At 37.1% G+C, this 14,887-nt stretch overlaps 1 protein-coding gene across 1 annotated transcript; it reads left to right on the top strand.

Moving 5' to 3' along the window:
• The first annotated feature begins 2,051 nt into the window (after positions 1 to 2,051).
• LOC140156605 (beta-lactamase domain-containing protein 2-like) lies at positions 2,052 to 14,887 on the top strand. Its single transcript, XM_072179543.1, has 8 exons — positions 2,052 to 2,154; positions 3,169 to 3,320; positions 4,762 to 4,925; positions 6,676 to 6,812; positions 7,713 to 7,938; positions 8,564 to 8,754; positions 9,891 to 10,142; positions 12,569 to 14,887. Exons 2-8 carry the CDS (start codon positions 3,178 to 3,180, stop codon positions 12,761 to 12,763), a joined length of 1,308 nt encoding a protein of 435 aa, XP_072035644.1. The 5' UTR covers positions 2,052 to 2,154; positions 3,169 to 3,177; the 3' UTR covers positions 12,764 to 14,887.

The following is a 14,887-nucleotide window of genomic DNA, read 5'->3' as shown; positions in this document are numbered from 1 at the left end:
TCCTTAATACATGCGTTTCATACTTTTCAACAAACTCTTTATAGAAACATTCGAAATATTTCCAATTCTGGAGTGAAAATCGGTCGACCGTGAGCGGTCTCACACATCACATCAAAGGTTACTGCAAGTGGATGTCTAACTACTTGAGAATAAAGGACTATGAATAGGTGCAACCGGATTACCTACGGGATTATCTCAAGTATATAATTCCGTTAACCCTCCTCTTCCTTACATCTTCTCTGTTATTCCATATAAAATGGCTCCATCCTAATCCTTAAGTTGGACCTGAGGACAAAGAACAGAAAATACTACTAGTAATTGATCTTCTGGACTTTTTGAAGAAAAAAAAAGGATAAGGGATGGCACATGCGGAAGTTTTATAGTGTTTGCGGCACAGCGCAAGTGCAGTTATAGGTACTGTATTTTTTCTAAATTTTGCGATCATCGATAGAACAGAAAGGGAGTAAAGGGAATCAAAATTTTTGGTGGGTATGTTCCCCCGGAATTTTGAGGTGGTGGGTCTTTGGGAGCTGACGGCGTACCGGTAAAAGGGGGGTCTTTTGGAGCTGCGAACTGTCAATATCAAGGGTCTTTCTTGGCATTTTGGTTGAAAATCACCTGAAAAAAACCAGAAATATGAGGAATGAGAAATTTTTGGGTCTTAGAGCTGAAATTATCAAAATCAAGGGTCTTTCGGAGCTCTATTTTGGTCAAATATAGGGGGTCTTTCGGAGCTGCGAAATCCAAAAAGAGGGTCTTTCCGGGGGAACATACCCGTATGGTCATTTGTGTTGAGTGCCCCCCCCCCCGGATGTATCTAGACGGCCATTTGTGACACGATTTGGTCCATGGGGTCAAAAGCGGCAAATTTGAAACTGAGATAAAGCTAAAAATATGGAGTAAGAAAATAATAATAATACATAAGAAAATGCATCCAAAAACTTCGTAACTTTAGAACCAAGTATGCTAGACCTATGGTGTTTTCAGTAAATGTATGTATAATGTAATAATTACAGTAACTCAATTTTCACAAATGCCTCCTTTGGCCCATGGACCAGATCGTGTCGCATTTAAGGTTGGCATGTGTGCAAGGGGGGGGGGGCAAAGATTTTTGGCAGGCTGAGATGGGTGGGGCAAGCGATTTTGGCAGCCTGAGAGGGTGGGGAGGGACGTGCAAGCGATTTTTGGTGAGCCGTTTGGAAATTCAACCCGGGGGGGGGGGGGGGGCTCATAATTATTGCACAGCCACTTATATAGCCACTTGTGCATAAAAGTTGTAAGCATCCGCGTGAAAGAAAACATGGATTTAGGGTGGTTTTGAAAAGCAAAATTGGGATCCGCAGTTAGGGTCTCAAAACACTCATTTTATTTAGAAGGGTTCTTTTTTAAGAACGATCTTCGCTAAAGGGTAATTTTTTTTAATGATCCTGGGATTAAGGGATGGGGTATGAACGTTTGGGCAGTATTTATTGTGAGCACATCAGATATATCGAATTGCATTCTGAATACGAAGAATGTCAAATAATTTTGATTTTTTGAAATTCGCAATGTAATACACATTTTATGGCAAATGATTAAAAATTGATATTTTTGATATAACAGTACTCGAAGTAAACTTTATAAATCTGATGATATGTACTTAAAGTGTATGTAGGTGGGATGAAAAGCCGACGATCAATTGAAAAGTTTGACCTTTCGTATTGAAGATATGGATTTTTTCCCCAAAACACCAAAAAAAAGAATATATCATTAGATTTATAAAATTTACTTCGAGGACTGTTATTATATCAAAAATGTGATATCCCCTTATCCTTGTTTAGCATGTTTAGGGAAGCTTTCAAACCAATTCCCTCGCTTAGGGTGTTTTTATTTGAGTAAAATCCTCGTTTAGGGTTAGTTGACATATTTTCGACATCCTAACTTAGGGTCATTTTTGGATTTTTTTTTCATATCGGGACCCATGTTTAGGGTTTTGTAGCTTTTTGTACCCCCTTTCTATGACACTATTTTTAAACTCCCGCCAAACACCTGTGTGACGGTACGTACTACGGGTTGTATTTAGCTGTTCACAAACACTTCCGGGAATTGTGTAAACAGGTAAGAGAGCTGAGAAGCTGCAGAAATGTATCAGAATTTGCATTCCATTGAAAAACAGTAAGTAATTTTTGTTGCACTTATATTATAAAGTTATATCAGGAAGTTGAAAGAATACTTTTGACTGCAACCAGCAGCACTCACGACTTGTATTGCATGCTTGTGTGGAATCAGATGTGATAAGCTTATCAGATATTTATTATAATTTTGCAATAGCCATGCATGCCGTGAGTAAGCTTACATGTATCATTTATGGTATGTCTGTCACTATGCATTGCTATGCATGTGTATGCAAGACAAGCAGCGAAGTTCGATCGCTAGCCTATAGGTTTGCTATCAGTATCATTATGTAAATCCAATGGAGATCAAATATGTTAGATTCTAAAGCTGAATTTATACTCGATGATCGATCGACGAGCGATGCGATGGAACGCTTTTGGAAAACGATGTGCAATCACCGAATTTTGTGATGCATCGCTTGTCGCTTTTGCATTTATACTTTTCACAGCGATAGCGATTGTAGACGATCAATTAAAATATTCCAAATGCCACAAAATACATTTTTAAAACATCAGTTGCTGTCAATATTTATTGCTTTGAATTAATTCATCACTAAAAACTAATAATCGAGAAAAGTAAATTAATTAATAGCAAAATAATAGATCCAGTTGGCTGTATATGATTGGTTGACGCATTCACGTGTCAAGCGATATCGATGGGAAGTTGAGATTTCTTCAACTTGCAAAAGCGACATCGTTTTTGCCTCGGTGATTTGAATCAATTGATCGACTTGACGCTCTGGAAATGTAAACACTGAGCATGCATGAGAATCGCTTTTCTGCAAAAGCGATCGAGTATAAATTCAGCTTAATGCAGTAGAGGGTTCACTCCCAGGGTTTTGATATACTTGATCGAGTATCTATCTAGTAATACTACATAGTACATTGTAATGAGTACTATCCATGACGACACAATTATAGTTACTGTGTGGAATGGATAGAATGTACATTATAGTGTGTAGAAGTTTGAAGAACTAGATTTTAGTTATTATTTTTTCTTTCACTAATGATATAGTCTGGTGATATGGGCATTTTGAGAACATCGTGCATCATCATAGTTGTTGCTGTATTGCTTCAATACATACCCTTGCTGTTTGAGACAGAACTACCAGTGTTGATCAATGGAACTGTGGCACCTGGTTTTGAGGATGTAGCAAAAGTGTTTAGGTATGTATGAAGACCAAGAGCAAATAAGTTTTGCCTCACAAGCCTGCACACATAGAGCTCTATACTGCATTTAATTCAACCTATTTTATGCCTGGTATATTTCGTAGGTTCGCTATGTCCAGCTGGTATTTTTCTATAAACCAGGGGGTTCACTGTGTCGAATATGAAGTAACATTTGCACCGTTCGCTGTGTCAAAAAATAAGGTTTCCAAGATGTCAAGTTATACAAAATATGGTTTAACTCTTTGCATCAATTATAAATAAGGTTTGCTGTGTTAAAATCCACTATGTCAAATTTGAAATAAGGCCCACTCCCCCACTATGTTGATAAGGTTAGCGAGGGTTAGGGTAATGCTTTAGGGTTTGATTCAACATTGTGATCTTTATTATTTTATATTTGGCTTGTAGCGAACCTTATTCATATATCGACATCCCAAACCTTGTTTCATATTCGGCATAGCGGACCTTTGACATAATGAATTTTATTTCATATTCGACATTAAAGGACAATCGACATGTAAAATCAACTTTGGGGGCAAAATTTAACAAAATCACCACAATAATGCATAATTGCAATATTGCATCAAGATATAAAGATGCATATATTATATACAATAATACATGTGACATGTATTCTTACTTTCAAAGTTATTATAGCTATTTTAATATTGAATTTTTTTGGGAAAAAGTTGTAAAAAAGAAATCTCAAAAACTGCAATTTTCAACCCAAATATCTCAGCTCGCATTACTTTTCGGAAATGACAGGCGAGTAAATTGTAAAAGATTAGTGTTTAAAAGATAAATTTAAAACCTCCTAAAAGATTTATCCCAAAATGTTGCATGAAAACCACAAAATCACTATCTCTTACTCTTTTCAATTCACTATTTTTGCTGAACCATGAAATGGTATCAACCGATATTAGTCTAAGTAACTTACTTACTGACTAGTTTATAGGCTAAAAACACTTTCCCATACATGCAGCTTCTAAAACTAATAATATACCAAAAAAACACACATCGTGCATTTAAAAGAGCATTTCGTGATCCACAGCATCATACCCCCACTTTTCTAAGTTGAGATTTTTATATCACTGGAAACCTGGCTACATAATGTTTATGTACAAAAAATTTCTTGCAGATTAATTCGTTTAGCAAAGATATCGTGAAATACAATTTTGTTCTGGTATACCAGAACGAAATTACAACACATTGTCTATGGAGCAGTGTAATACACATAATCATGCATAACTCGCAAAACGCAAAAATCGGAATCAACTGAAATTTTGGGAATAAACTTTTTTTGTGGATATCTACTACTGAAAAAATGTCATAAAAAGAAGATGCTAGGATCACGACCTACTCCTTTAAATTTCCAAGCCACCAATTTTGAATACAAACTTGCTTTTTTAAAGCCTAACTTATGCACAACTTGTTTTTCTAGGGATAATTTTGAATCTGGTTTAGAGCCTTTAGGGAGTGGTTCTGCGTTTGCAGCTTACTACAATGGCGAGAAGGTGATAGATCTATGGGGAGGCTATGCAGACCATGAAGCCCTTCAACCATGGAAAGAGGACACCTTAACAGCTGCTATGTCATGTACAAAAGGTAAGAAGGAAAAACACCAGGAAGGAACTTATGATACTAACCTGTTACAAGGTTGCTATAATTGCAGTTTTAAAACCAGTACCAGTACTTATCTCCATTCTCCATAACACTGAAAAGATGCAGATCCAAAGGTTAAGTGTTTGCTTTTCTTGCTTGAGTATCTTGGCATAGATCTACAATCACTAATGCAAAGAATTGTGTTGCGTACTTGCATTAATGGATTTTTGCATGTACATCTCTTTTAATGGTCTGTCACCATGGTAATAATAATAATAAAACAGTATTTATATAGCGCATTGAGAATCTCAGATTCCTCAATGCCCTTTACAGATTTAAAAACTACCAAACTTAATTTACAATATATGATTTTAACTTAATCATTATACAAACAATACTATGCATAAAATAGCAGACCAGCTGCAAGCAAACAACTTAAGAAAAAATGCCAAGAGTAACACCAGTGAGAGGTCCACCTGACAAAATCCCCAAGGGGGATTGTCGGTGCACCTCACACCGGCATCATCAATACATCAACATACAGCAAGATAAAAATACAGTTTTACATGATATAAATGACACTAATATTCTCATATAACAAAAAGCACACAAACCAAATGAAGCAGTATACAACCAATCCAAAGATAGGGATGCCTGTGTAGAGAGTGTAAGAGACCCATCAATGTAAACACATCCATGAGCCTCCCACACACCAACAAAATTATACACAACAGCAATAATACATGGCAAAATAAATCTATGTTATAGTTAACAATTGACATGAATCAGGTATCAAAATGGGCAGAATTTAGCTTTCCTTCTTTTTTCATTATTTCTTTTTCTATCTCTTCTTATTCTGCTGTTTTTTGTTAATTAATTTTTCCTGTATTTGTTTGCATTAATTTTGAAGGTGCACAATAATACTAAGGACCGTCAATGAATCGATAATAATCAAAAAATCGGCTATCCAATAATATCAATATCGCCGATATCACTTTTGGAAGAAAATCGATATATCGGAGTTGCCGATAATGAAAAAAAAATCCAAAAATCGGGCGTGAAGATGGTGCGGCACTTGCAAGCAGTGGCGGCGCCAAGAATTTTTTTCGGGGGCATTAGGGGAAAAGTGAATTTCTGGGGGCAAAATCAACAAAGTTTAAGCGCAAAATTACCGTAAAAAGTGGAAATTTTCGTAATTTTGGGTTTTTCTGGGGGGGCAACAGGGGGCAAGAGTTCTGACTGGGGGGGCATTTGCCCCCCCATGCCCCCCCGTGGCGCCGCCACTGCTTGCAAGATTACAGGGATCAGGGACGCTAAAATCACTATTAAAGTAAGAAAGTAGTAGTTATAACAACAATTCGATGAGCAAACTAAATGTTTCTTCCATTTCAACATGAGACCGAGTGATGTTGATGATTTAAACCCCTTACTTAAACATCTTTCACAAATGATTTGACACCCGACTTGTCCGCTGGCAGCGCAATTCGCAAGTATTTTTGAAGCTTAGTGACTTGAATTTTCAGGTCACTAAAATTGGGAGGAAAATCGATTTATCGATTATTATCGATAATGAGTGACCAATATATCGATTTTTTAAAATCCTAACATCGACGGTCCTTAAATAATACTCATTCCTCTCATTTACTCATGGTTTTCAAATAGTAGTGCATACAATTGTACAACAATGACATCTTGATGAACGGTTATGGGCACAAAATTAACAGCAACCAAATGTATCAATTTACTTTCCTAGCACTGGCAGCTCTATGCATGGCAATGTTGGTGGAGAGAGGGCAGTTGAAGTATGATGACAAGGTGTCCCATTACTGGCCAGAGTTTGCACAAAATGGCAAGGAAAATATCACAGTGAGAATGCTGTTGAATCATGAGGTGAGTCTCCAGCAAGACTTGCCATTCTGAACGTCTAAACTAGAGTCCGAAGTTTTCCGTTTTACGGAAAACGAAAAAAAAATCACGAATCGGAGGTACAACACGGAAAATGAAATTTTTGTATGACGTGACAATAATTGTTAAAAGATAAGAGAACTAAATGTTAAAAATAATCTTGAGTTGTGTGTGTCAACTTTTATGATAAAAATACTGTTTAATAATACCGAAATAAAGGTAGGACCTATATTGGTTAATATTACCAAGGCATGAACCCCCTATCCATCCAAACATCATAACAGTCGGCCCATTGTCGTGAGAATATATTCCAATCAGAGCATATTGATTGCGATATTGAACACTTTATTGTGACATTAATATCATTCATGATCATTGTTTATCATTTTAAGCTTTATTCATAAAACATGGATGTACAAATTTTACAACACGGATTACAACACGGAAAATGGATTTTAGAAAACGGTAAACTTCGGACTCTAGTCTAAACCCATTTTGAAATTCCTGATCCATTCACATTACAACTTCCAAGCCATGTCAATGGGATATCTCTCAATCCTTATTTCCTTCATGCGCATTTACTCTTTCCATGAGGGTATATGCAGATTGATCTGAAATTTTTAAAATCCCATAGGAAAATCACGGTCGGTGCCCCCCCCCAATGTGATGACCCATGCTATGCCACTGTTCAGAATTGTAACTGTTCCTGACCTTATTTAGAATCAGCATGAAAAATGCATTAAAATGAGTATAACAAGCCCTGTATTGGTTCAGGGGTACTTAAGATAGCTTTATTATTAGAAAATATTTCAAACTGACTTTTTATGTTGAAGTCATTGTCTAGCACGCAAAGCAATATGATCTGTAAATGTGTCCTTTTTCCAGGCTGGTCTTCCCATAGTATCCAGGCAACTGAGCACAGAGTTATTCAGTAATTACGAAGAGCTAGGTAAAGTGTTTGCCGAGTCTACCCCTGTATGGAAACCAGGCACAGCTCGTGGGTACCACATGGTGGTAATGGCGGAGATAGCCAGTCAGTTACTGTCCCGTGTGGATTCTAAAAATAGAACAGTTGGGGAGTACTTCAGAGAAGAGGTTGCTGAACCATTTGGTAAATAAAATGATGCACTATTCATTGTTTCACCTCAGTCAAGTTTGGTAATGATGTCAGTGCTTTTACACAGTGGTAAATAAATGTATGCAGAACAAAATTATCCATATTTCATTGATAATAATCAATATTATTATCATTTTCCGCTGTTGACATTATATGCAATATTACAATGCTGACTGTATGTGTAGGATACGAAAACAAAATGCCAAAGTGATGACATTTCTGATACACTCATTTGGCATTGGTCACTTACCTTAACATTTGTTCCCATAAGTCCAGGCTTGAAATTTGCTCTCCACGCTGGTGTCGACTGTAGACAACAAGTTTCAAAAATTCAAAAATTTCAGAATTGTACATTTACGTGACCAAATTTGGAATCAACACAAAAAATGCATTAAAATATGTTCAAACAAACCTAGTATTGGTTCAGTGTTTCTTGAGATTGTCGTCTCGTTGTCCTATGAGTCATGACTGACCTGTTGTGACCCTTTTGATGATGTCATTCCAACTTAAGATAGCTCTTGGTATTTCTAGAAAATATCTCCCAGTTTGGACTTTTTTATGTTGAAAGCTATGACCAGCATGCAGAGCATTTTATAACTTTTCAATCATTTTCTTACAGATATAGACTTTTATATTGGGCTTCCACTTGAGCTAAACTACCGGACAGCTAGATTTACACATGATGATAGACTGTGGAGTTTTATTAAACCTATCCTGACAACATATAGATCAAGTAGAGTGTTATGGGGAATAGTATCAGGGACAACATTCTGGACTGGTGTGTACAACAATTGTGGAACTATATGCCATGTAAGTATGCTGGTAGTATATTATGCAGTCACTAGGAATGGTTAAGTTGTGCAATATATTCCGCATCTACATTGAGTCTATCAGCTCTATCAGAAGAGTGATTAGCCGATATATTGATTAGAAGTTGCTATCAGTTTAACTCAAGTCAACTTGAAAGCAAAATAAATCACAGTGGCTATAGAGTACCGAAGTGTGACATCATAAAATTTTCTTTTTTGCATTTCAGCATTTTCATGACCATATTTCAGTAGAACATGATGAAAAACATCCACAGTCCAAATTTGGTGGGAATCGGATCATGAGGGCCGAGATTGGCCTGAATTCATAATTGCCCCATTGAAATCAGTGTAACCAGGCCAATTTCACACTGATTTCAATGGGGCCAATTTAGGTATTCATGCAGCCATATCTCGGGCCCTCATGATCTGATTCCCACCAAATTTGGACTGTGGATGTTTTTCATCATGCTCCACCGATACATGGTATTCAAAACGCTGAAATGCAAAAAAAGGTTTTTGTGACATCATCACTTCGGTACTCTATAGTTCATTGACAATGCGTCTATGCCCTGATGTCAGATTCAACATTCCCAGGTTACATTTTGTATCTCCGCTGGTGAATGGCATTTTCACAATCCATATCAGCATTTGATCACCAGGAATTTGTCTTTCCATTCCTGCGACTGCAGAGATTATGCCGTCTTGAAAGTTTATCTTTTAGGAATTGGAAACCTACTGCAGGAATGCAATTTTACTTCCTGGTTGCTTCGTAATTTTTCTGAAATATCAATGCAAACTATGAAATTGAAGCTAAAGTTTAGCCAGTATACAAAAGTAACAAAGTAAAGAGGTTATTTAAGTTAAAGAGTTAACAGCACATCTGGATTTATTCATAAAGTGTTACACAAGTTTAGCATTTTATGGCATAACATAATCCATGATAATAAAGTGTCCAACTCGCCAAGGTCCTGACCATCTTAAATGACATTGCGATATGTAAGGACAAGGTTACCTGCCCAAATCCTTGGTATTTAGTTCCTGCACAAACCTACCAGTTGACCAGGCCAACGATTTTGGACCTTTACAGCCAAACAATTATAAGTAAGTAAAGTAACAATTTTTTGTTTGCCTCAACAGTTTGGATCAATGAATAATCCTGATGTGAGAGCTGTTGAGAAGCCCTCATCACTAGGAATAGGAACAGCTCGTGCTTTAGCCAAATTATATGACATCATATTATATAGTGTCAAAGGACCTGATGGAAAACCTCTCCTGTCCCAGGAAACTGTACACTCATTATATGATGCCTCTAATTGGGAAGCCAAGTTTGACATGGTGAATGGATTCCCTACAAAGTTTAATGTTGGATTTGGAATATACCCAAATGTGGTGAGTAATTGGTGGCACAGCACTCTAGCTAAGGGGTCTCTCAACCAATATCTTTCATTCCGAACAAGATTTAATGTTGGATTTGCAAAAAAACAAAAGCACAAATACGATGCAATAAATAAATACATAAGGATTCACAGTGTGCAAGGCTCAGGCATGAACCAACAAGCCTCAGCACACTTCACAGGAATTTGCTCACCACTGGGACCCAAGACACATCTTACATAAACCATTAAACAACAATCCGGGATTTGCAGCTAAGAAATGGACACCATGGATATTCCTACCGCAATAAACCATATTGCAATCAGGGTTGCCAAACCCGCGATTTGGTAGCCCAATTGGGCGACTTTTGAAGATTTTTCCGCGACTTTTGACAATTTCCGGTCCCATAGAAACCAATGGTTAAGAAAAAAATTGGGCGACTTTTCAACATTGGCTCCCGCGACTTCCGCTAGTTTCCTGCCCCATAGAAACCAATGGTAAAGTGAAAAATTGGGCGACTTTTCGATTATTTGACCCGCGATTCAGGCTGAAATCTTTTGGCAACCCTGATTGCAATAAACCATATTGCAGACAGGATCAAGTTCTTGTACTGGTAACCAAGGCAAACTAAGCAGTTAGTTCCTTGTCCAGGGGAATTTCAAGTTAGCTCAATTGCATTCACAAGAACAAACAGAGATTGCCAAAGGGGCTTGCAAACACTAATGCAACACAGTTTAACGCCTTACCGATAGAGCTAACTTGACTACATACCCAAATAAGATGAGCAATATTGATGATGTTTCTTTCAGGGTTTGTCGAAAAGTACCAAGTGGAAAGTACGGATATTGACCAGTAAACACCATCAAGAAAATTTTGGCCATTGTGGGAATTAGTGAGAAATGGGGAATTGACCCGTTGTATAGATCCGTCATCTTACTACCAAAACATGGTTCTCTGTGCAAATGTATGCGCAAAAGTGTAGTTTTGCTAGACATAAGCATGCTTTTCTTTGCACAAATTAACCCATGCTATGCTATGCTATGCAGGCACTTATATAGCACTCTTACAAAGAAAACCATGTATCACAGCGCTTTACAAAAGAAAGATAAAGAAGAAAAAACAAAACAAACAAGAACAAACAACAAATCAAATATCAAATAAATGAGTCTTTAGATTAGACCGGAAGGTTGCCAGCGTTGGAGAGTGGCGGATATGACGAGGGAGTTTGTTCCAAAGAAAAGGTCCTGCTACAAAGAAGGCTTTATCACCAGTTAGAGTGCATGTATGCGGAACAATGAGAAGCCTGGTGTCCTTGGCAGAGCGTAACCCACTTCTACTGGGAATGTAAGGCTGAATGAGTTCAGTGATGTATGATGGAGATGTTGAGTCCATGCATAATGAACCCAAGGTGCCAAAATGCTTTAAAAAATTCTCATTTTGAAATGACCATGCAAAGGGTCAATGCTCATATTTTGCAATTCTATAGTACATAGAAATTTGTATAAATTAACTAGAAACTGTAAATACTCACACCGACACAGAATAAAATCACCCAACTAGTGCCAATGGATGATGGTGTAGCTCCAATAGAGGCCTTGCATGTGACGTATCATCCCGTAAATATGGCGGACTACTCAAATGCATTCAACAAAAGCATGATTGTAATCTACCGTGACAGTTCGTCTCACACACATAACCCTGCACTACGATCAAATAGGGTGATGACAACATTTTGCAAGTAGATTCTCATTTTGAGATGACCATGCCCCCCCAGTCAGAACTCTTGCCCCCAGAAAAAACCCAAAATGACGAAAATTTCCACTTTTTGCGATAACTTTGCGCAAAATTTGTTGATTTTGCCCCCTGAAATTCACTTTGTCCCCTAATGCCCCCGCCCCGAAAAAAAAATTCCTGGCGCCGCCACTGGCAAAGGGTCAGTGCTCATACTTTGCAATTCTATAGTATTTATACATAGAAATTTGTTTAAATTAACTAATAACTGTAAATACTCACACCGACACAGAATAAAATCACCCAACTAGTGCCAATGGATGATTGTGTAGCTCCAATAGAGGCCTTGCATGTGACGTATCATCCCGTAAATATGGCGGACTACTCAAATGCATTCAACAAAAGCATGATTGCAATCTACCGTGACAGTTCGTCTCACACACATAACCCTGCACTACGATCAAATAGGTTGATGACAACATTTGATTGAATGGACTGCACTCCGCCATAACTACGGTGAAGGACACCGCTCAAATCCTTTGTTTGGAGCCAATCAATAATTTCATGCAGGGCCTCTATTAGTTAGGCTGGATTTAATGATGAACAAGATATCGATACTTGAATATCAGTTTAAACTTTTAAAAAAAGATATCCATAGTATACATACAACATTAATTCCAACTCATGCATCTTTTTTTGAATCCTTGCAGAAATCAATAGATATAGCCTTTGGCCATGCGGGATCTGGTGGTCAGATGTCGTTAGCACATCCTACATTGAATCTGACCCACACCTACCTGACCAGGAATAGGGGCTTTTTTACAGCTGGTGATGACCCTAGGTGGATCGCATTAACAGATTCCATGATTAAGTGTGTGAAGAAGATACAAGCTTCCAAGAATTGATTATGTGGATCCTGTGTTTCGCTAGCGAAGTCAGTTTGACAGAAATTACCTGTTGCGTATCCTGGACTGGTGACCATATGTGTGGAGTGCTAATGGAGGAAACGGGTGTGCTGTTAGCATCCATCATATAAGCCTTTTTGAAGTATGGAGAGGGCGTACTTTGGAGTGAGTAAACTTTTGTCAGCTGAGAAAGCATACACTCTACTATAAAAAGGCTTATTGTATTGTGGGATGGAATTTCAGTCAAACTGGTAAAGAAATCCAGGATCCAGGTATTGTAGGTAATGATGAAAACTTGGATATTTTTTATTACTAGGTCATTGAAGGAGGTAATATGTGATGTGACCAGTGAAAACCCTTCACATATCATTTTATAACTTTTTCATAACTTTGACGTCTAAAAAACTCAGAAATTAAAAATGTCAACATGTGAAGGTTTTTCACAGATCACATCACATAAAGAAATGTGGCCTGATCTGATCAGACCCATGCAGGACATTCCATATGATTTTTTAGAGATTTTAAGACAATTGTTATTATTGATCTGCAGATGGTTTGTGACTCCTTCATCACCCAGTTTGATGACATAGAAGTCACAAGCCTCTGGGATTGAGAGTAATTATTGAATTACAAATGATCATGTTATCACATTTTTGTACTGTTACCAATCAGACCACAGTGGCCTCATTTGCACAAATCAAAAGTTACAGATTTATTTCATATAGAAAAACTTAAAATCATACTGAAAATTAAATACTTTTTTCTAAAATAGTTAGGTGTAGTCTTTATAAACTTAAAAATAAGATTATATTTGTTGATATTTTAGTTTGATATTACATTGCATATATGGTATCACAAATGATCAGCGTCCAGTGTATGCTGATGTGATTGCTTCAGTCTGGCGATCAGAGTCCTTTTCAGCATATGTTACAATATGTGATGTGATCTGTGGAAACCCTGCACATGGTCACATTTTTAATTCTTGAGTTTTGTAGAAAAAACACGGAAACTCTTTTTTTAGAACTGTTTTCATTTTGTACCTCTGACTTCAACATCAAAAGTTATGAGCAACTTGAAAAAATAAAGAAATAGTTCAAGAGTTTAGCCTTTATTATCTTTATAAAACAAAATTGGATAATGCGACATGTGAAGGTTTTCACAAATTACATCACATATTGCTGTAATGCAGGTCTGCTTTCTGGAGTAGATTGCTCTAGTGTGAGCAACATTCAAATCTATAATTATTGTCAGGATGTTTCAGTGACCCAAACCATTTTGAACCAAAGATGTTATGAAGTAAATCTGATCATTTAAAGTACTTAAATGTTTTTATAAAGAAATGTTTTTATAAAGTATGGTAGGCATGCCAAGGTGTCATACCCAGCAAATACAAAAATGGTTTTCAAACGTTATAAACGTGTTATAAAAGCATTTTGGTTTTGGTCAAAAATTAAATGTTGGGTTATATAAAGGTCATGAAAACATTTTATATAAACACCTCAAAAGAAATAAGTCCCCCTCTGAACATGTCGTCATAACATCGTAAGGTTTCGTTTTGTACCATCAAAACTGACTTTGAAATAATTATATGACTGTTTACTAAGTGCTGTGTGAAAATGAGAGATTTCCATGACTTCAGGGCTGAATGAGCCTAAATTGAAGACAAAAAGTGCCCTTTCCAAAAGTCACAAAGTAGGCCTATGCTTGTTAACTGCAAAGCGTATTGGGACAAGGAATGGAACTGACCATCTTACAACTCACTGTGCTGAACTCTGCACCAAGGGGATTTGCATGGCTGAATGATCAAGAATCGATACACATTACAGTAAATGTTCACTTGGTGAGGATTTTAAACTGCACTCACAGGGTTTTCCATTAGTAACAAGCCATGAATCAACTTTTGTGACAAGCATAGGCCTACTTTGTGACTTTTGAAAAGGGCAGTTTTTGCCTTCAATTTAGGCTCATTCAGCCCTGAAGTCATGGAAATCTCTCATTTTCACACAGCACTTAGTAAACAGTCATATAATTATTTCAAAGTTAGTTTTGTTGGTACAAAATGAAACCTTACGATGTTATGACGACATGTTCAGAGGGGGACTTATTTCTTTTGAGGTGTTTATA

Source organism: Amphiura filiformis, chromosome 7, assembly GCF_039555335.1.
Source record: "Amphiura filiformis chromosome 7, Afil_fr2py, whole genome shotgun sequence".
Taxonomy (NCBI): Eukaryota; Metazoa; Echinodermata; class Ophiuroidea; order Amphilepidida; family Amphiuridae; genus Amphiura; species Amphiura filiformis.
Note: the sequence above shows the minus strand (reverse complement) of the source record. Positions and strands in the feature narration are given on the sequence as shown.

Bases quoted from the DNA above. Each gene is read 5' to 3' on its own strand.
- LOC140156605 (XM_072179543.1), top strand. From the start codon at position 3,178: ATGGGCATTTTGAGAACATCGTGCATCATCATAGTTGTTGCTGTATTG. The intron at 3,321-4,761 runs GTATGTATGAAG...TTGTTTTTCTAG, and splicing joins GATGTAGCAAAAGTGTTTAG to GGATAATTTTGAATCTGGTT. The intron at 4,926-6,675 runs GTAAGAAGGAAA...TTACTTTCCTAG, and splicing joins TGCTATGTCATGTACAAAAG to CACTGGCAGCTCTATGCATG.